At 37.1% G+C, this 19,162-nt stretch overlaps 1 protein-coding gene across 1 annotated transcript in view; it reads left to right on the top strand.

Annotated features, from left to right (window-relative positions):
- The window catches only part of LOC134528963 (circumsporozoite protein-like), a 28,355-nt gene extending 9,959 nt beyond the window's left edge, over nucleotides 1-18,396 (top strand). Inside the window, exons 2-3 of the mRNA XM_063362631.1 lie at nucleotides 7,100-7,977; nucleotides 18,297-18,396. Coding sequence (XP_063218701.1) covers nucleotides 7,100-7,977; nucleotides 18,297-18,396 — 978 coding nt within the window. The remainder of the gene's footprint in view (nucleotides 1-7,099; nucleotides 7,978-18,296) is intronic.
- Nucleotides 18,397-19,162: the final 766 nt, after the last annotated feature.

Below are 19,162 nucleotides of genomic sequence, written 5' to 3'. Positions count from 1 at the left end.
TATTCCCCTGTGCTACCGTTCATTCGTTTGGGTGGGTTTTCCAGCTTCAACAACGAACCATTATTATACGTTTACAGCTACAGGTGGAGGGAGGTGGAGTTTCCCGATCCCATTCACAAGTTATTCACAGAAACTCGACAGGGGGTCTAAGGCGCGAGGAGCTTTGCGTTTCCAGGAATATTGGGACAACATTCCCTCCCGAGAAAAGCAGGTCAAAATGTGTTGAATATGAGTACAATGACAGAAGTGATTAAGGTGGAAAGGGGGTGGGGGGGTGTGTGAAAGGATTTACTTGTCACGGCAGGGAACTTAGCAACAATAACGGGATGGAGGCGCGCCTTCATCTGGCTGGGGTTTTTGTCTTCTGCTCTAAATGCTTCTTCTGGCTCAACTATTGACACACAATAAATACACGGTGCTGCAGACAATTATATCTGACTGACAACTACAACACTGCTGTCCATTTATTCGATCGAGTTCATGATAATATAAGTAATAATATGATGGCGAATTTTCAATGCTAGGTAAAATCTTAAAACAATAGGTTTACACTAAAAATACAAAACAAAATTAATCCACGTATTACTCTAAACTTAGTACGGGCATAAACCTGCTGTAATTTATAAGGGTAAAACACGACACGTTTCCAGTGCAAAAAAAAAGAGAGAGAAAAGAAAATGGCATTGCATATGCACCAGTTATACATGTTTTCACAAACTATTCATGCATTAGATAAGCCACGAAGTGGTCATTTTAACGAAGTCCTATGAAAATTCCTTTTTTCTTTCTTTAGCCTGTCTTTGAGGGTAAGTTCTTTGATGGCATACATGAACAAACACTTCCAGGTAAGACATATGAATTTTTTTACCTTCAAACCTTTGTCAAAATATAAACTCGTACCATATCTAATCGTACTTAAAAATATTACTAAGTACGTATATTTTTTCCAAATTTAAAATTAAAAAAGACTAATTTTGAGTTGTGCATAGCAAGATCTTTACAAAAAGGTTTTGCTGTATTTAATTCGCTGTTTTTTTTGCTGGAATAACGATGTAAGTGCTATAACATTGTGACTAATCGTAGCCATGAATGCATTTTATTGCACGTAAGTTCAAAACCAAAAAAATTTTAAACATTGGATTGTGCATTTATTTATCCATTTCACAAACGACTAATTTGGCGCAGTTTTATCAATAAAACGAATTAGATAACTCTAAAATAAATTTTTAAGTACCAGTTTTTTAATATCACTCACTATTACAAATAACCACGCAATAGAATCAAGCCAGTAATTTTGTGTTTCTGAGAAACAAATGTTTTCTATTTTAAGTTCAGAAATAGCTATTGTTATAATTTAATTAAAGCTAATTTAAATGGCCGTTATTATTTCTTATTTTTACTTAGATATATTCAAATATAGATATTTTTAAAACTAAGATTATGAAAACTCTGGTTAGAAATCGCTTCCAATAACACACGCCAATTATTCAGATCATATTTTAATTTTTGCTTGAATTGGGGAAATGCTAAATTTTTTTTTTCATTTTCTGTTATTTATATTTATAGAACATTTGTCTTCAAATGAATTTGATATATGGAAAGGCAGTAAGTGGATAAACAAAACTAGATTAAAAAAAGTAGTCTCAGACGTGAGCACTAATGGCCAAATTGGTTATCAATTTTCAACTAGACGATGTAAAAAAGGGACAAAATGAAAAATCGTATAAAATCTCTGCCATAATGCACAACTGAATGTTCATTCGCATTCCACACAATTTGAAAAAGAATCATAAATAAGAAACACAACTTAGAAGTCAAATAAGTAAAAAATTTCCATTTGGTGTGTTTCTGAGTGATATGTTTATAAGTTGCATGTTTCTAAGTTGTGGCAGCACTGCGAACATATCTGATCCAAAAAAGAATATCACATTCAACAAAATAAATATTTTTCCACGATTTCAACATGTTTATTTGGGAAAGAAATAAAATACATAATAAAAATGTATTGTTGATAATATCTAATAAAAAATTGACGTAAAAATTCCGTGTCTTCTATTTCAACATTGCACTTCACAGAAAAATTTTTTTTTGGCGAAGAATGATACTTGATCAAACGAAACTTTTTGTTGATTAAATCTGATATAACGATGATCAAACGATTGACATATAGGAAATTTGAAATTTTAATTTCCTTCCCCGATATAGTAAAGTGGGGGTGCTAACTACGCATTTTTTAAAGCATGCTTAATTGTCAAAGTTTGAAACTTGATCAAACGAAACTTTTTGTTGATCAAAACTGATCTAACGATGATCTAACGATTGACGTAGAGAAACTCTGAAATTTTCATTTCCTTCACTGATATAGTAAAGTGGGGGTGCTAACTACGCATTTTTTAAAGCATGCTTAATTGTCAAAGTTTGAAACTTGATCAAAAGAAACTTTTTGTTGATCAAAACTGATCTAACGATGATCCAACGATTGACGTAGAGAAACTCTGCAATTTTCATTTCCTTCACTGATATAGTAAAGTGGGGGTGCTAACTACGCATTTTTTAAAGCATGCTTAATTGTCAAAGTTTGAAACTTGATCAAACGAAACTTTTTGTTGATCAAAACTGATCTAACGATGATCTAACGATTGACGTAGAGAAACTCTGAAATTTTCATTTCCTTCACTGATATAGTAAAGTGGGGGTGCTAACTACGCATTTTTTAAAGTATGCTTAATTGTCAAAGTTTGAAACTTGATCAAACGAAACTTTTTGTTGATCAAAACTGATCTAACGATGATCTAACGATTGACGTAGAGAAACTCTGAAATTTTCATTTCCTTCACTGATATAGTAAAGTGGGGGTGCTAACTACGCATTTTTTAAAGCATGCTTAGTTGTCAAAGTTTGAAACTTGATCAAACGAAACTTTTTGTTGATCAAAACTGATCTAACGATGATCTAACGATTGACGTAAAGAAAACTTTAGTTTTCAAAAGTGGGGGTGCTAACTACGCACCGGTGCGAGCCGAGGGTCTTCGACCTTGTGTCTCTCGGCCCAAGAGTTGAGTCTCCACAAACAACGGCCGGTCCAGCCATCTGGGGACCGTGCCGCGTCCTCCAGAGGACAAACAGTCAACGTGGAATACAAACGGTTTCTCAGGTCCTCTATTTGGACTGCGTTGTCGAAATAATGGTCACACGTGGCCCGATTGGAAACATTTTCAAAACTCGAGTTTTGTATATTTTTTTTATGCAGATAAACTCATAAAATTAAGAAAAATCTTCGAAATTTTCATGTAGGTTTTTTTTAATATTTACAATAAAAAATTGTGCGAGTTCTTGAAATATTTTTAACTAATGAATATTATACATTTTAGTAGACCGTCATGCTTGGCTTTAACAATTTTTTACGATTATTTCAATTTAAAAAAAAAAAACTGTTAGTAATGAAATTATATAAGTATAGTTTTGAAAGAGGATTATTGAGATGACAGGAGATTGCGACTGCAAAATTCTTTAAATCCACATTAAATTGTTAACTACTGACAGCAATAAGGTGCTTTCACAGTTGCGAAACGAGCAAGTGTGGAACCCATCTAAATGTAACACCCCAATTCAAAAATCACGAGTTAGTTCAGGATGTGCTCCAATGAGCAACTATACGGTGACTGTTTGTACCCCGAAACCACCTCTCTCCGCCGTGAGCGTTGGTACAGTGAAGTCAGGGAGCGGTTTTCCTAATCTTTCACGTGAGCATTCTTCGGGGATATTACGTCACGAACGTGAATGTGCTTTCAGGAAAAAATTTGAAGTCATGAGTTAGGGGAAGGTCGGGCAGTACCGGACACCTTAGGTTTTCTTTTAATAAAAATATAACTTACTGCAAAAAATGAAATGTACATATGTCTCTGGAATTGTACTTTAATTATTTATAATGCCTAATAAAGAAAATGGGCCAAAACATTTAGAAATATTAGTATTTTACATTTGAACAAACAGTGGTATTTGGAAGTTTCAGTAAACTGGAGGGTTATATCGGACAGTCATTTCCCCTTCAGATTTTTACAAAATACCGCCTGTAAATAACATTTAGGTTTTCTTACAAACATCACACTTATAAAATACAGCATCCCCTTCAAGGTCAGCACAGTTTTCATGTGCCCATCCTTTACATATGGTACATTGTATCCAATCCTCACTGAAATTTTCACCGCAAATGATACAGTCAGTAGTCTCTTCGTTTGTTGCACATGGAACTTTTGGTTGGGGTGTTCTATGCATTGATGTTTTTCTGAGATGTTTCCCTTTTAGTTTCTTAGTGGTTTGCGACTTTTGATTCACATTCAACTTGCATCTTTTTGCTTCAAGCTCATTTTTGTATGGGCTAGATGTTAGAACTTCACTTCTGTCTCCCCGTCGTTTTCGTGAGGCCAACTTGGCAACTGCACTGCTAGGAAGTGGAGAAATTTGTTCTACTACATTGAAGGCTGAAGTGTGCAGTACAGTGCTTTCAGAACCTTCCATTCTGGAGCATGATGGAGTTGACATTTGCTGTGTTGTTAGACCTACTGCTTGATCTGAAGTTGAAGGCTCTGGTGAACTCTGTCTTCGAACACACGGTGGAGATTCTTCTTGAACAGTGATTGGTAAGTCATTCAAACTAGTATGGAAATCCAAGTCTGTGAATATGCTACGGTTGAGTGGGTAAATTCCAGTGCACATGAATGCTGATTGAGCGAGTTCCATTCTGCAGACTTTTGCTAATGCATAGTTAACCAGTCCAGCTATGTCCTTGAGAGCAATTTTCAGCTTTGGATATTTTCGCATCCACAAAGAACATGCTTCATTGAAAGCATTCTTAAATGGCTTCATAACTACTCTGTCCAGTGGTTGCATTTTGTGAGTTGTATGAGGTGGTAAACTCAGGATATGGACGTGGTGGGAACGAGCAAACAGAATCACTTCTAAGTCCTTGTGACTTGAATGACCATCAACAATTAACAGTGTAGGGTTCTTTTCACTTGGCACAACTCGTTCAACAAATAATTTGAACCATTTTAGGAATCCATCTTTGGTTATCCAACCACTTTGTTGTCCGTCAAACACACTTCCAACAGGAGCATCTTTAGTGAGATCCTTATCGATGCGAACTCTGGGGAAAACAAAGAGTGGGGGAACAAACATGTCTCCAGAAGCATTGATGCATAAGAGAACAGTTACATTTCTTCCTCTTTCGCCTGATGTTAATTTCCCCACTTGTTTCTTTCCCTTTATTGTCATGACTTTCAGTTGATTGTTGTGAACACAGGATACCCCAGTTTCATCTGCATTAAAGATCCGCGATGGACTAAATGAATATTTGTCCATTAATTCAGTCAGCTTTTCATAAAACCGATCAACTTGTTCTTTATTAAACCCTGCAGCTCGCTGCAAACTTGTGGATTCTGCAGACCTTAGGCTCAAATCGGGGTGCCTCTTCATGAACTCATAATAGAAGTCTTTCCCAGCCCTCTCTTTTTGCTTATTGAAGCGATGATCAATATTTAGGTGTTCTGCCAAGTCAAAAGATAATTTAAGAAATTCATCTCGAGTTAATAGCATGAGTTGTCTATCTAAAGCTTTAACATGGTTGTATAACTGCTCCTCGTGTGCATCACTGAATGTATTACTGAAAGTACCCATGTGTGGTTTCATAATTGCCTCATTTCCCGAACCAAGTTTAATGAGTCGATCACCTAGTGTACTCTTCGGAACAGAAAATTGTTCACTTGCTTCTCTAATGCTCATTTCTTTATTTATAACATGCTCTACTGCTAATTTCATATCTTCTTCTTTCCACCTTCCCCTTCTTTTCTCCATTTTCTGCAAATAGAAAGAATACTTGAATCAGAATAGACGGGAAATTACTCTACCATTGTGTCCGATACCACCCGCAACCGTCCGATATAACCCTCCAGCAGGTTGTCCGATATTACCCGACGGACATGCCATCGAAATTACGTCATAAAATATTTAGTATTTGTCGCACACAGATGTTACACTGTATGGTAATATATAAATGGTTAGTACACAAGTTACTATACTTAAACTTATAAATATCTTACTTGTTATGTTGTAACAACCCGGCAAAGTTATCTTCGTGCAGAAGATCTTGGCCTAAAATCAATAAAACGTAGCACTACTCAACAAGCAGACAACGCACGAACTCATAATGGCGACACTGCGTGTCCTTCACAGAGACCTACGAGACAAACGACCGACTGGTGCTGCCCCTAGCGCGCACCTCTGGAAACTGGTACTGTCCGGTATCACCCGCTGTCCGGTATTACCCGACCTTCCCCTACTAAGTTCCTGGCGCTGAAAAATATTAGGTAAATTTAGAAGAAAAGCTACCTTTTATACTCGTTACCAGGGCGCGACTTCCGAAAATTGTGTGCTTTGTTTTGTGTTTCATAGTTCTATGACCCCAGTTTTGTACAAATAACTTCCTGACCGGTACATAAAATTCAGCGTTGAAAAGTCTCGGTCCAGTACGATAATGGACGAAACAGGGACCAAGGGTGTAGAATATGAATTTTTTTCTTTTCTTTTATTTTAAGTGATGGGTCGAATCCCAATATTCTCGAACCAGTATCTCAAAGTCCTTAGTTGTCAAGCCCCAAGGTGATCACGCCGAGTTGCCTCTTCAGCTGTGCTCAAAGGTAACTCGGTTATAAGATTACACTGTCGCCTGGTCCAGCTCGAAAAAAAAAAAGTAGCAAAATTCAGCGAGTTGGCGCATCAAGACATTGGTTTAGCATTCAGTTGGTGAGTGTGATTTTTTTTTTTTTGGGGGGGGGGGGGGGGAGTTAAACTGGTTCGAACCCTAGTTTAGCTATTCTGATTGAGGTTTTCCATGTATTCTCGAAATCAGCTGCGGGCAAATGCTGATCTGGTTCCATACCGCAAGGACACGGCCGACTTCTTCCATGACATTCCTGACTCAAACATCGCGTGACAATGCTGTTGACGAAACGGTGGGCGTATTACTAAATTGATTAATTAATTAATTGTCGGGTCGACAACGGGCTCGTCACGGGTCGCTTGCGAAAGGCCAGTGACCTAGTCGGTGACCTGGCCGGTGACTCGACCGGTGACCTGGCGGGACTTGGACGATGACCTTGCCGGTGACCTGGTCGATGACCTGCCTGGTGACTGGACCGGTAACCTGGCTGGTGACCTGGTTGGTGACCTAGCGGGTGACCTGGTCGGTGACCTTGCCGGTGACCTGGTCGATGACCTGCCTGGTGACTGGACCGGTAACCTGGCTGGTGACCTGGTTGGTGACCTAGCGGGTGACTTGGTCGGTGACCTTGCCGGTGACCTGGTCGGTGACCTGCCTGGTGACTGGACCGGTAACCTGGCTGGTGACCTGGTTGGTGACCTAGCGGGTGACCTGGTCGGTGACCTTGCCGGTGACCTGGTCGATGACCTGCCTGGTGACTGGACCGGTAACCTGGCTGGTGACCTGGTTGGTGACCTAGCGGGTGACTTGGTCGGTGACCTTGCCGGTGACCTGGTCGGTGACCTGCCTGGTGACTGGACCGGTAACCTGGCTGGTGACCTGGTTGTTGACCTAGCGGGTGACCTTGTCGGTGACCTTGCCGGTGACCTGGTCGATGACCTGCCTGGTGACTGGACCGGTAACCTGGCTGGTGACCTGGTTGGTGACCTAGCGGGTGACTTGGTCGGTGACCTTGCCGGTGACCTGGTCGATGACCTGCCTGGTGACTGGACCGGTAACCTGGCTGGTGACCTGGTTGGTGACCTAGCGGGTGACCTGGTTGGTGACCTAGCGGGTGACCTGGTCGGTGACCTGGCTGGTTATCTGGCCGGTGATCTGGCCGGTGACTGGGCCGGTGATCTAGCGGGTGACCTGGCCGGTGACTGGGCTGGTGACCTAGCTGGTGACCTGACCGATGACTTGGCCGCTCTACTGCTGCGGTACGCAAGAAGAAAAGCCCCAACTGATTAAAAAAAAACTGCTCCGAATAAAATCACCGTTATTGCGGCAACATGTGATTTAATTGTAGCTGGCGTATGTTTATATGTACGTTATTTAAAGTAATTATAAGTATTTTTTGGAGTTTTGTAATGTTTATTTCCAGTTTTTGAACTATGTTACATTGATTAATTTAAACAACAAATGCGATGTTAGTTCATTTAAGTATATGGTTAAGTGTAAGAAAAAGTGCATCGTTTTAACTTCGCCACCTAAAAAGACGTAAAATAAAAAAAAAATATTGAAAAAAGCTCACGGCGGAAAAAAATGATTGTGTGTATTTATGTACGTGAATTATATGTTATAACTATTTGGATTATTAAAATAATTAACCTTTTGGTATTTTAGATTTAACAGTAAAAACTCTATCTCAGAATACTCTAAATTAACTTAAGTTCATTTTGGAGGATTTTCCCTTTTATAGAATATCACGCTCATGACTAACGATCTGAAAATATTTGGTCATTTTATACATTCCGTTGTTTGAAGGTACAGGTTCCTTACAAATGCGCGAATTTATTACGAATCATGGTTCAGAGGCAGCACAATGCGTGTGACCTTCGGATTTTAGCCTGATGTAGTTTGACAAATAAACTGAAGTAAACAGTCGACATCAAAAGGAAAATCGAGCGCACCGTTAGTCATATTAAAGATAGCAAACTAAGTGGTGAATATCATCGACGATATGTATATTCTAACAACATTTTCTCGGCAAGTAAATTATAAGTAAACCTGGAAAATAACAAAATTGCACAAACCGTGTGTACTGGTTTCAGATTTGAAAATAAATGTAATATTAATCATACCTAGCTATCAGTATGATATTATAAGAATATGAGAACATTTTTTTTTTTTTATTTGTTTCTCCAGTGAACTATTTTTCGTTCGTTTGAAGGGGAAAAAAGAACCACGTGCTACGCTTCAGCCTCCATCCTGCGGTTGAACACAACTAGACACAACGCGAACGCGCATTTGACGTCATCCTGTCAAAATGTCCGCTGCGCGCCAAAACTCCGTCCTCGACGCGGCCAAAGAACAAGCGCGAAGCGAACATTTCTGACCAATCACGTTCGACACGTCTGTGATATCAACTCGACAAAAACGGCGGACGCGACATACTACCCGAGTAGGGCAAGGCGTTAGAGAAATGCATGTCAGGATTTTGTTTTCGAAAGATGGTTAAACTGAGAAGTTGGTAATTCTGTTAGGGAAGCCTACGATGTACATTCTGTATTGCACAGACCCGAATACTCACGTTGGCAAGCCTTCTTTCAACAGACGAGAGAGCCAAACGCCTGATCGTGCACCTTCGGTTTTTTTTTGTTCATTGTAAATGAATAAATATACAATTCATGATAACTAATGGTCAATTAGGTTAGGTTAGCTACATTATAAATACTTTAAAACATTGTGGACGGTTGATTTGGTTAGGATAGCTACCTTAAAGATACTGTGAAATCATGTAAACAAAAAAGCGAGCATGAACTTCGGGGAAATTCGGGTTTGGCTCTCTCGTCTGTGAAAAGAAGGCTTGCCAACGTGAGTATTCGGGTCTGTGCAATACAGAATGTACATCGTAGGCTTCCCATTCTGTTATTATTCTTTTTTTAAGGCTATGTTCACTGTCTTCATCTGTGCAATCTCTTAAATATGTTTGTGCTAAGTAATTTTTTTTTACAACTAACGGGGATTAGGCCTTGCCATCTTTTAATTTCAAATATTTTGATACCATTTGCAATAAAGCTTCTGAGCTGAATTATTTTGGTTTATCATGGCATAGGACTTAGCTTTAGATAACTTGTTGATATCAACACTTGTGTACTGGTGTCACTATCTTGGTAGTTGTTGTCATCCGGGTCAAATTTTTTTTTTTTTCCCTGCGGTGCCTACAGACTAGAGCCTGTTAGCGAATATGTGGTTGCAGCAAGGTATATGTCAGGGAGATATATGCCTCGACATGCCAGAAATTGGGATGAATAGTTCAAAATTAGAATTATAGCAAAAATAAAGAAAAATTAAAGATGGCGGCCAGGGGAGGCTCCAGGATTAATTTCTGGGTAGGCCAGGACTGTACCGCAGGGGCGTATGCACAGTTTTGGGATTCCGGCTTTAACGGGGGTGTCTGGCCCCCATATCAGAGGTGGTCCGGGGAATTTTTCAAATTCAGATGCGTAATGGTAAGTTTTGTGGCTTTCTGATGTCAAATATGTATAATATATTAATCAAGAGAATTATTATAAACGTATGATTGTATGTCAACAAAAAAAAACTTTAATACCATAAAAAGGTCACAAAAGTAATTGTTAGGATTAAACTTGTGTTAATATAAGGTGAACATTACAACACAATCGTACGTTAATGTAAAATGTTACAATTCTGCAGGTGAACGTATAGTTTATTTTCATTGCCAACTGCCATTTTCAAAATAAACCTAACGTTTAATATGAATTGTGAGTTTTTATAAAAAATCTTATTTCCAATTTTCAATTTTGAAAATGTTGGAGACGCCGCTGATGGCGGGGCCTAATATTCATAGTTGAATTTTAAATTTTAATTAAACAAATACTCTCTCAAACATATGTATTCAATAAACCTCACAATATTAATGGCTGTCGTATGTTTAGTACGTATGTAACAGTAAGAAACATTTGATATACAATATTTTTTTAAAGTTATACTTCAATAGGCGCGTTATGAAAAAATTATGAGAGTGAATTTTTACGATGCGCGCAAAATTTTCACAGGATGAATAAAAGTCTACATACAAATAAAAATTATAAATGTGCTTTTAAATCTTTTAAATCTTATACTTAAGTAATTGGTATTGAATACTGGTCCGTGTATTTATTGTGAATATTAGTGATAGAAATTGTGTTTATAAACTTTTTAAATTTTGTTATGTTCCCGTATGTATAGTTTATTTGCATTATTAATTATTGCATTAAATAATTAAAATTAGTAAATTAGAATAAAAATTCAGCATATTTATTTATTTCCATTATTAATCAAAACCCATCTCAATTGTTTTGCTAAATTAAAAAAAAAATAGTTTTATACACATGTTTATATTATTATTGATATCTTAGAATGACAATTTTTTTTTAATTCGATTGAATTTATATTTTACCGACCGTTTTATTATATCACTCCAGTCCTTATATTGTTTTATTTCTATTAATTATTTGCAATCAAAAATTAATTTTTTTTTGCTACGCCAAGTAAGTATAACTTCTAACGCGCGTACATAATAAATACCTGCACCCATATATATATATATATTGGTGTTGGTGGGGGAGGGGGGGGGTTTGTCGCTCGTGTATGTTCACAATGACGCGGTATTTCGCCATCGCATCGCCATCTTCGCACCGCGTCGTCGCGCTTTTGTGGTTTCCAGCGTCGCTCGACGGGCGCCCGCACTGGAGCCGCGCGTGAATTGGCGACCGCGAATAAGGACAGGAAGAAGAAGAAGAAGAAGAATAAGAAGAAGAAGGCGCGCGAATTGGCGACCGCGAATGAAGACATAAAGAAGACGAAGAAGACGAAGGCGCTTCGCGCGCGAGGCCGGCTGTTCGCGAACCGGTTTCGCCGCGCGCGGGCAAAGTCCTGCCTGGCCAGTCACCCCGGAAGACCGCCGTTGCTCTCGGCTCGCGCGAATGCTCATGTCTGGTCGTCGAATCCCGTCCGTTTAACAAAAACATACTGTTCAAGTGAGAGGTGACCGGTTTTAATGTAGTAGCACCTATTTTTTTAAAAAACTATTTGCTGTATGTTTAATCAATTTTCTTTTTATGTATGTCTATGCTTAATTTTTAATTACTTTAAATTACTTATGGTTGAATCTTTTGTAATAGTTAATATTTGAACATTAAGTTAAAAATTTTAATTTGTTCTCTTAATATTAAGTCAACATCTGCTTATATCATGCTTAATTTTTAATATTCCACTATTTGATGAAATTGCAGAAAAGTGGTTAAGTGTAAGAAAAGGCGTACCGCCTTAACTTCGCCACCAATAAAGACGATAAATAAATAAATAAATTAATACGTGTCCTCGGACATGCCAGATTAACGAACACCGGTATCAAACAACAAATACAAGGTGACACAGAAAAAAACAAGAACCTGGTTTCAGCACTGGACGGTGCGACATCGCACGCTGCAAGGCAATCAATTTGCAGCTGTGCTAGAACTGTTTGGTAATCGTGTCATCTCAACATTCGGTGACATTCCTTGGCCCCACCAAGATCACCGGATTTATCGGTTTGTGAATTTTTCTTGTCGGGTCTACACGACTCTGCCAAGGACACTGGTTGAATTGAAACAAAGGATTGGAGAAGGAATTCGTGACATCCGAGCTGAGATGTTGCAGCGATCAATGGGGAACCTGAACAACAGATTAGAAGAATGTATACGTAGACAAGGACGCCGTCTGCATGACGTAATTTCCAGAAATTTATCATTTGGACTGTTGCTCTTTAAAAGGCAAGTTAAGTTGTAATAGTTAAATTAATGCCAATATAAATGTTGTGTTGTTGCTACATTCTATTTTTATTTTTTTGCCAAAGGTTCCCATTTTTCTGTGTCACATTGCAAAACAGAGTAGAATATTAAGAGACAGACTCAGGAATGAGATGATGCAAACAAGAGCAGGAGTGCAGGACTTGAATGAGATCGTTGAAAAAGCAAACGAGGAGATGGTATGGCCATGTACAGAGGACGGGACAAGAGAAGCAAATGTTGGAGTTGAAGTACACAGGAAGAAGACCCCAAGGAAGACCAAGGAGGAAGTGGGAAGAGCAGATAGTTGAAGGAGTGCAGGAGAGAGGAGAAGACTGGTGAGAAATGGAGGAATCAAAGAGGAAGATGGAGGCATTTTACTTTGCTGACTTGGCCTCAGACTGGAAGCAGATGATGACGATGATGATGATGATGATGATGATGATGGTATTCAGACAAATAAGATGTATTAAGCTGTACTTTCGATAGAAAGCGTACAGATGGGAGCTTAAAGAATCCGTCGGCGCGGTGATGCTACGTGGCGTCCAAGGTCAACAACTGGAATCTACCACAAAAAATATTATCTGACCTTGAGTGGTTTCATTGTTGCTAGATTACAGAATGTACTGAACCATGGAAAGGCGGATGAAAATCATTTCTCTGGACTACCAAAGCCACGATTAGCCCATGGGTACACTGTAACATTTTTTTTTTGTTAATGGAACAGAAATATTAATGTGAAATTACAGACATTTGTATATTTGTACATTTACATTAAAACAACTTTACCACTACAAAATAGTGTTCGCAGTTGTACTGGGTTCGTATTATTACCCGAGCATTTATGCTTAGTGTTGTCCCAGTACCTCCAATAGTTCAAGTTATTTGTAAACCGTTCCCTGAATAGCTTTCAGTATTAACTGTGCACATTAATAAGCATAATAAAAAAATAAATTCCTTTAATGAATATTCAGTTACCTTTCCGTTAGCTTAAAAAAATATGTTTGAATGAAACTTCGATTAATATAAAAATCACGCGCAAATTTTCGTAAGAAACAGTATTATCTCGAAAACGTATTCAATATATGCAAATATAACCATAGCCAAATTTTTTTACAAATAAACAAAATCTTTCTTGTAGTATCACAAACTATTTCTTGGCAACTGGTTTCCATAGGAATCTTTTGTAAAATATATATGCCTCCGGGGGCATATGAGAATTCGGCAGTGTCCAATATCGGTCTGTTTGAACGTGATGACGGGAACAGATGTCAGTTCCCGAAACGTCGCAACTGTTGTCATTGGAAACCTTCTGTGTTTATCAGTGCTATCGTCCTTGTGTTTGTCTATAGCACTTGTTTATCTTCATCGTTGTGTTTATGTGTTTGTTGCGTTGTCCAGCGCAGTGGCATAGCCAGGATTTGTGTGTGGGGGGTGTTAAGAAGCATGCCCCCCCCCCTTCCCGTATTAAAATGGGCGGGTCCGGGGGTCCTCCCCGGGAAAATTTGGATTTTAAGGTATAAAATAGTGCTATTTTAGCAGTTTTCGGTTCTTATATTTAAATATTGTAATGGTAAAATTTTTATTAATTTTAATTAGAAATTTGTTTGAGTGATGAATAAGAAATTAATTAAAGATTTGGTGCTAAGGGGGGGGGGGGGGGGTTGAACCCCTAACCCCCCCCCCCCCCCTAGCTCCGCCCCTGTGTCCAGGTTGGTTGTCTGCCTTTGTTAATCTGTCTCGTCGTTTTTAGCCCACTGTGTTCGTCAGTGTTGTTATATTATTTTTCATGACTAAGTACCTTCAACGGGATTTTTGTGCTGTCTGATATTCAAAAGTTGAATATTTTTTGTCCGTGCTGTCGTCGTTGTGATGTACATAATACTTGTGTAGTTTCATCGTTGGTTCCGTTTGTCCGACATCAGCTGATTCATTCTTATTATTTATCTTGATATTTTTTTTTTAATTTTCCGAATTTTTCTATGACAAACAGTTTAAAACTGCATAGGTGTGTGTATAAAAAACTACATTAAATCAAAATTCCCCATTGCATGAATTATTTAAAAAACTTAGGAATATGGTTTGCCTTTTTCTTTATTTTTTTTGTCAACTCGTCAAAGATAATAAATAAATAACATTACATACGAAATACAGGCTTTTAAATATAACCTCTATAACATATCCTTATACAAACTAAATTACACATTAAAATACCGTTAAACAATTAAAACTTTAATCCAAATATTATATTGCATTGTCTAAACAGATTATTTATGATAGTCTACTTACATGTTATAAATTTGCATATTGCAGGTGACTTGTTTTAATGTGAGATCTTACATTTTTTATGTAAATAAAACATAAATTCCACATTAACAATGTTTGACAGTCAGATGCAGGCATACATTAAGGAACAAACTGTATTGTGTATTTATTGAATGCAGGATATTGGTTAAAAGAAAAAAAAAAGAAATTTCAGTTACTTAGAAAAGAAATCAATTTGGAAAATAATAATGTCAATTATGCTGCAGTAATGTAATTGTGAAATTTATGTCCAAGGCTTTGATAAAAAGAATTACCGTATATATCAGTGTCTTTGAAGTTAGCTGTTGGTAACATTACTGCGTCCATTTGTGGACAGGGATAAGGTATTATCATAAATTTCTTATAAGTTTTCAAATAGAGCGCTCTAGCAGCCCTCATGTCATTACAAGAAGCAATGTGTACGTTTATAATAGGGAGTCATTGTTTATGTACTAGATTTTTTGAATAGGCAAACGTGTTTTCATACCCTTTTTTCATGACAAATAACTTAAATTTAAGCTTTGGGGAGTCCTCATACTTCGTAACTGAATTATACCAGGCAATTGTAATAAGCACATTCAACAGATTTTTTTTGGTGACCTTAAAAACGGATGAGGTTTAATAGAAACAAAGTAAAGCGTTTCAATGATGGAATTCGCAAATATCATTGGATAAAAATTGTTTTTGTCGGTCGAGCGTACTCATCTCGTTCGTGGTTTCAAGTTCTCTCGCTAGATCGCGCCAGTAGTTCTGTAGTTCCAGTTTTTAGCGTCCACACTCTACAGTTGAGACTTCAGATGCTAGAGAGCACTGCAGTGAAAGTTAAGTGGTCAGGAAGACTGACGAAGAGTTTTAAAAAAAATTCAAAACGTATAAAGAATATAAAAAAATGTACAATAAAGGATTAGTAATGATTGAGACATATTTAAAATATACTGGCGTGATTTATTTTAACATGATATGGTAAACAGGTTTAGTGTAAGACTCTATCACGATGTAACTGTAGGACAAAATTAATCATTTTTATAGAAATGTAATTTTCATTACAAAAAAAATTAATTTTATTTGAATGAATGTCTCACTGTTTTATATCCATAACATTTCTAAAACATAAGACTAGTAGACAATTAATAAACAGTAAAGCGATACTACAGAACTGCTTGTGACATTTCAGAAAACAACAGGAAAAAAAAAATCGCACTGTCACCTAGGTACATAATTTGACACCTGAGCAAAAAAAAGTTGGGGTTATTAAATAATGAGCAACAAAATAACTTCGTTATCAGACATACGAACTGGCTCATCAAATGCCTCTTCACCTCTGCGTGTAGGGCAAAAATTAATTCAAGCCTCGATTTTAAACATCTCGAAATCATCAATGCCCAATGCAAACGTAGCATTCAAACAAAATTAAAGACTACAATTACTATGTTGCTTAGTTTCTCTTACTTATCTGATGCTACGGTTATCAGTACCTATCATTACTTCATTTTGGCCAATGGCATTTTCAGTTTATTTCAAAAACATTTTTTTTTTTGTACTTTCACATATTATCTGGAAAAACTGACATCAAGTACACACACATTTTTTTGTCAATTTAGACTCTGAGTGATTTCAGGGAAATGGACGCTTTTCATTATATGATGACGTTATTTTCCATTTAAATTGCTTTTGGCGTTACCGAGGTTTTAGTTTTTTTTATTGTACTTTGAAGTGCGCGTTAGAAATTATAGGTACTTACTTGGCGTAGTAAAAAACTAACTTATATTTTCATGCAAATAATTAATAGAAAAATATAATAAAAGGACTGGTGCAATATTATAAATACGGTTGGTAAAGTTTAAAGTCAATCAAATTTAAACAAATTAAATCAAATCTCAGTACCTATACAATATTAATAAAATACATGTATAAAATTAATCGTTTAATTTAGTCAAATAATAGATATGAATTTTAATTAATAATAAAAATGAATAAATATACTGAATGTTTATACTAATTTATTAATTTTATTTATGTATTAAAAATATAATGCATTATTTACAATGGAAATAAATTATACATACGGGAGCATAACCTCACTTTTATAATTACACTTGAAAAAGTTTATAAAAAGAATTTATGTCCCTAATATTTACAATAAATAAATGTTTTTAATTATTTAATTATATGGACCAGTATTCAATATAAATGACTAATTATTATAATTTTTATTTGTATGTAGCGTTTTTTTCATCCTGTGAGAATGTCGTTCCTTGGTGCGCGCGCATCGTAAAAATTCACTTTCATCATTTTGTCCATAACGCGCCTAAAGATATATAACTTCAAAAGCTTTTCTTAGAGAGGAAAAAATTTAAATCAATTATCGTTGTTAAGGAAAAGGGTAAAGTTTTAATTAGTGATATATCTCTGCCATGTTTTGGCTAAAGGTGACAATAACGCCCGGTTTGCTCGCAGAATTGTTTGCGCTGTCCAGTACGTGTGACTAGCAAGATGGCCAACAGTGCGTTCCTAAACTCACTAGTAGCACCTCTCGGCTGTGTTCTCGGTGAGGCGAGCTCGGTAACACATCAGCGCTCGTGAGGCGAAAGTTACGGGTTCGATCCATAAACCGTCTCTCCCAAGCCGCCATCACTCACAAATGGAAGGAAAATATTAATTCGTTGCCCAAGTTGACGGTCCCGTAGTTTTCAGAGACTGGTCTCGCATTCCAGGGGACTCAGGTGGGAATGCCGATACATGCTATCCTGACTTTAGGTTTCCCATTTTTTTCCGGAATATATCCAGCCAAATACAGGGTTGGTTCCTTGCAGTATGCTGTGATCGACTCATATCCCAGTGCCTTTGATCTGAGTCGTTGCGGGAATCAGGGTGGTGCACCGTGGTACAGTTGTTTTCACGTAAATGTACCCCTTTACAAACATCTGTGATTTTACGTGAATATTTCTGTTCCATTAAAAAAAAGTTGCTTGTCTGTAAAGTCGGTTTACGGACGATAGTTTAACGTGACAACGTCATAACAAAACATTGATGAAATTATTGCGTACTTTATGAATAAAATTGAATCATTTTTATTTTAATAATAAAAGAATAAATACTTGAAATTATACTAGTAATCAGATTTTTAAAATGCAAGAATAATTAACCTTTATTGCCGAAATTGTTGTTGTAATAAGCAATGAAAACCACATTAACTTTTCACTTCACTTTATAAACAGTCGGGTGGAAGAGAGATAGATGCGGCGCAAGCGTACAATGAGCGTAACGGGACACAGCGTAACGGAACAATGTGCGTAACGGAACACTTTTTCGTGCGTGCAGCCGGCGTTCATCGATTTATTAGACGTTGTCACGTCAAAAATTTAAAAAAAATGCAGTGTGGGAGGGTTTGAGTCGCTCTCGCTCGGAGAGAGGGAGGGCGTGGGTTCGTCTCCCTGTGGGAGCCATTGTGGACATCCCAGAGTCTACCATGCCGTGTCGCTGTCCGTCCACGTCCCGAGTGTGGCCAACACGCTGTGCGAGTTCAACACCGGCATTTCCGTGCACCACACTAAAACATGAACCTAGCAAGAAATTTAGAAAAAATCTCTTTTGAAACTCTTTATAAATCTCTCTAATATTTACTAAGAAAAAAATTGCTAAATTAAAAGGCTTTGAGCCATAATTTGCTCGTTAAATTTACCTACAAGAAATAGGTCAATATCTTCCACTACAAACATATTTAGGAACAAATTTTTTTTTGTTTGCGTACGTTAAACATCACAAAAACATTTTCGCTCCCATTTTTTTTTCTTTTTTAGCCGAACATAACTTAGCAACCACACTGCCTGCCAACTATAAAAACAGTCACCGCAAGGAAGGAATACAGCTGTGCGAAGAAAAAGCACGGCCCATAAGCGGTGTTGCCAAGATTCGTTCGTAATCGATCGTCATTAACTCTACACGCAATTGGGCAGCCTCATGTTTAAAGAAAAAGTACGATAAGTTTACAAAAAAATTGGTTGTCTGTAAAGTCGGTTTACGGACGATAGTTTAACGTGACGTCATAACAAAACATTGATGAAATGATTGCATACTTTTATGAATAAAATTGAATCATTTTTATTGAATTATCACTATTTTTTATGGATACAAAGAAGGAGTGAAATGAAATCTATAATTTATTTGATAAATTTACTTTTATTTGCACTTATTAATTCAAATTATGTTTATTACTTTAACGAAGAGATTATTTTAACCAAAACTTTTATACATGTTTGCTATTTAACTTCTTCCAATCTGTGTTATTCTGTTAAGGATAGGACGATGATAGGAAAAGTAGGAAACG

This window comes from Bacillus rossius, chromosome 2, assembly GCF_032445375.1.
Source record: "Bacillus rossius redtenbacheri isolate Brsri chromosome 2, Brsri_v3, whole genome shotgun sequence".
NCBI lineage: Eukaryota > Metazoa > Arthropoda > Insecta > Phasmatodea > Bacillidae > Bacillus > Bacillus rossius.
This window is presented reverse-complemented; position numbering and strand designations above follow the sequence as displayed.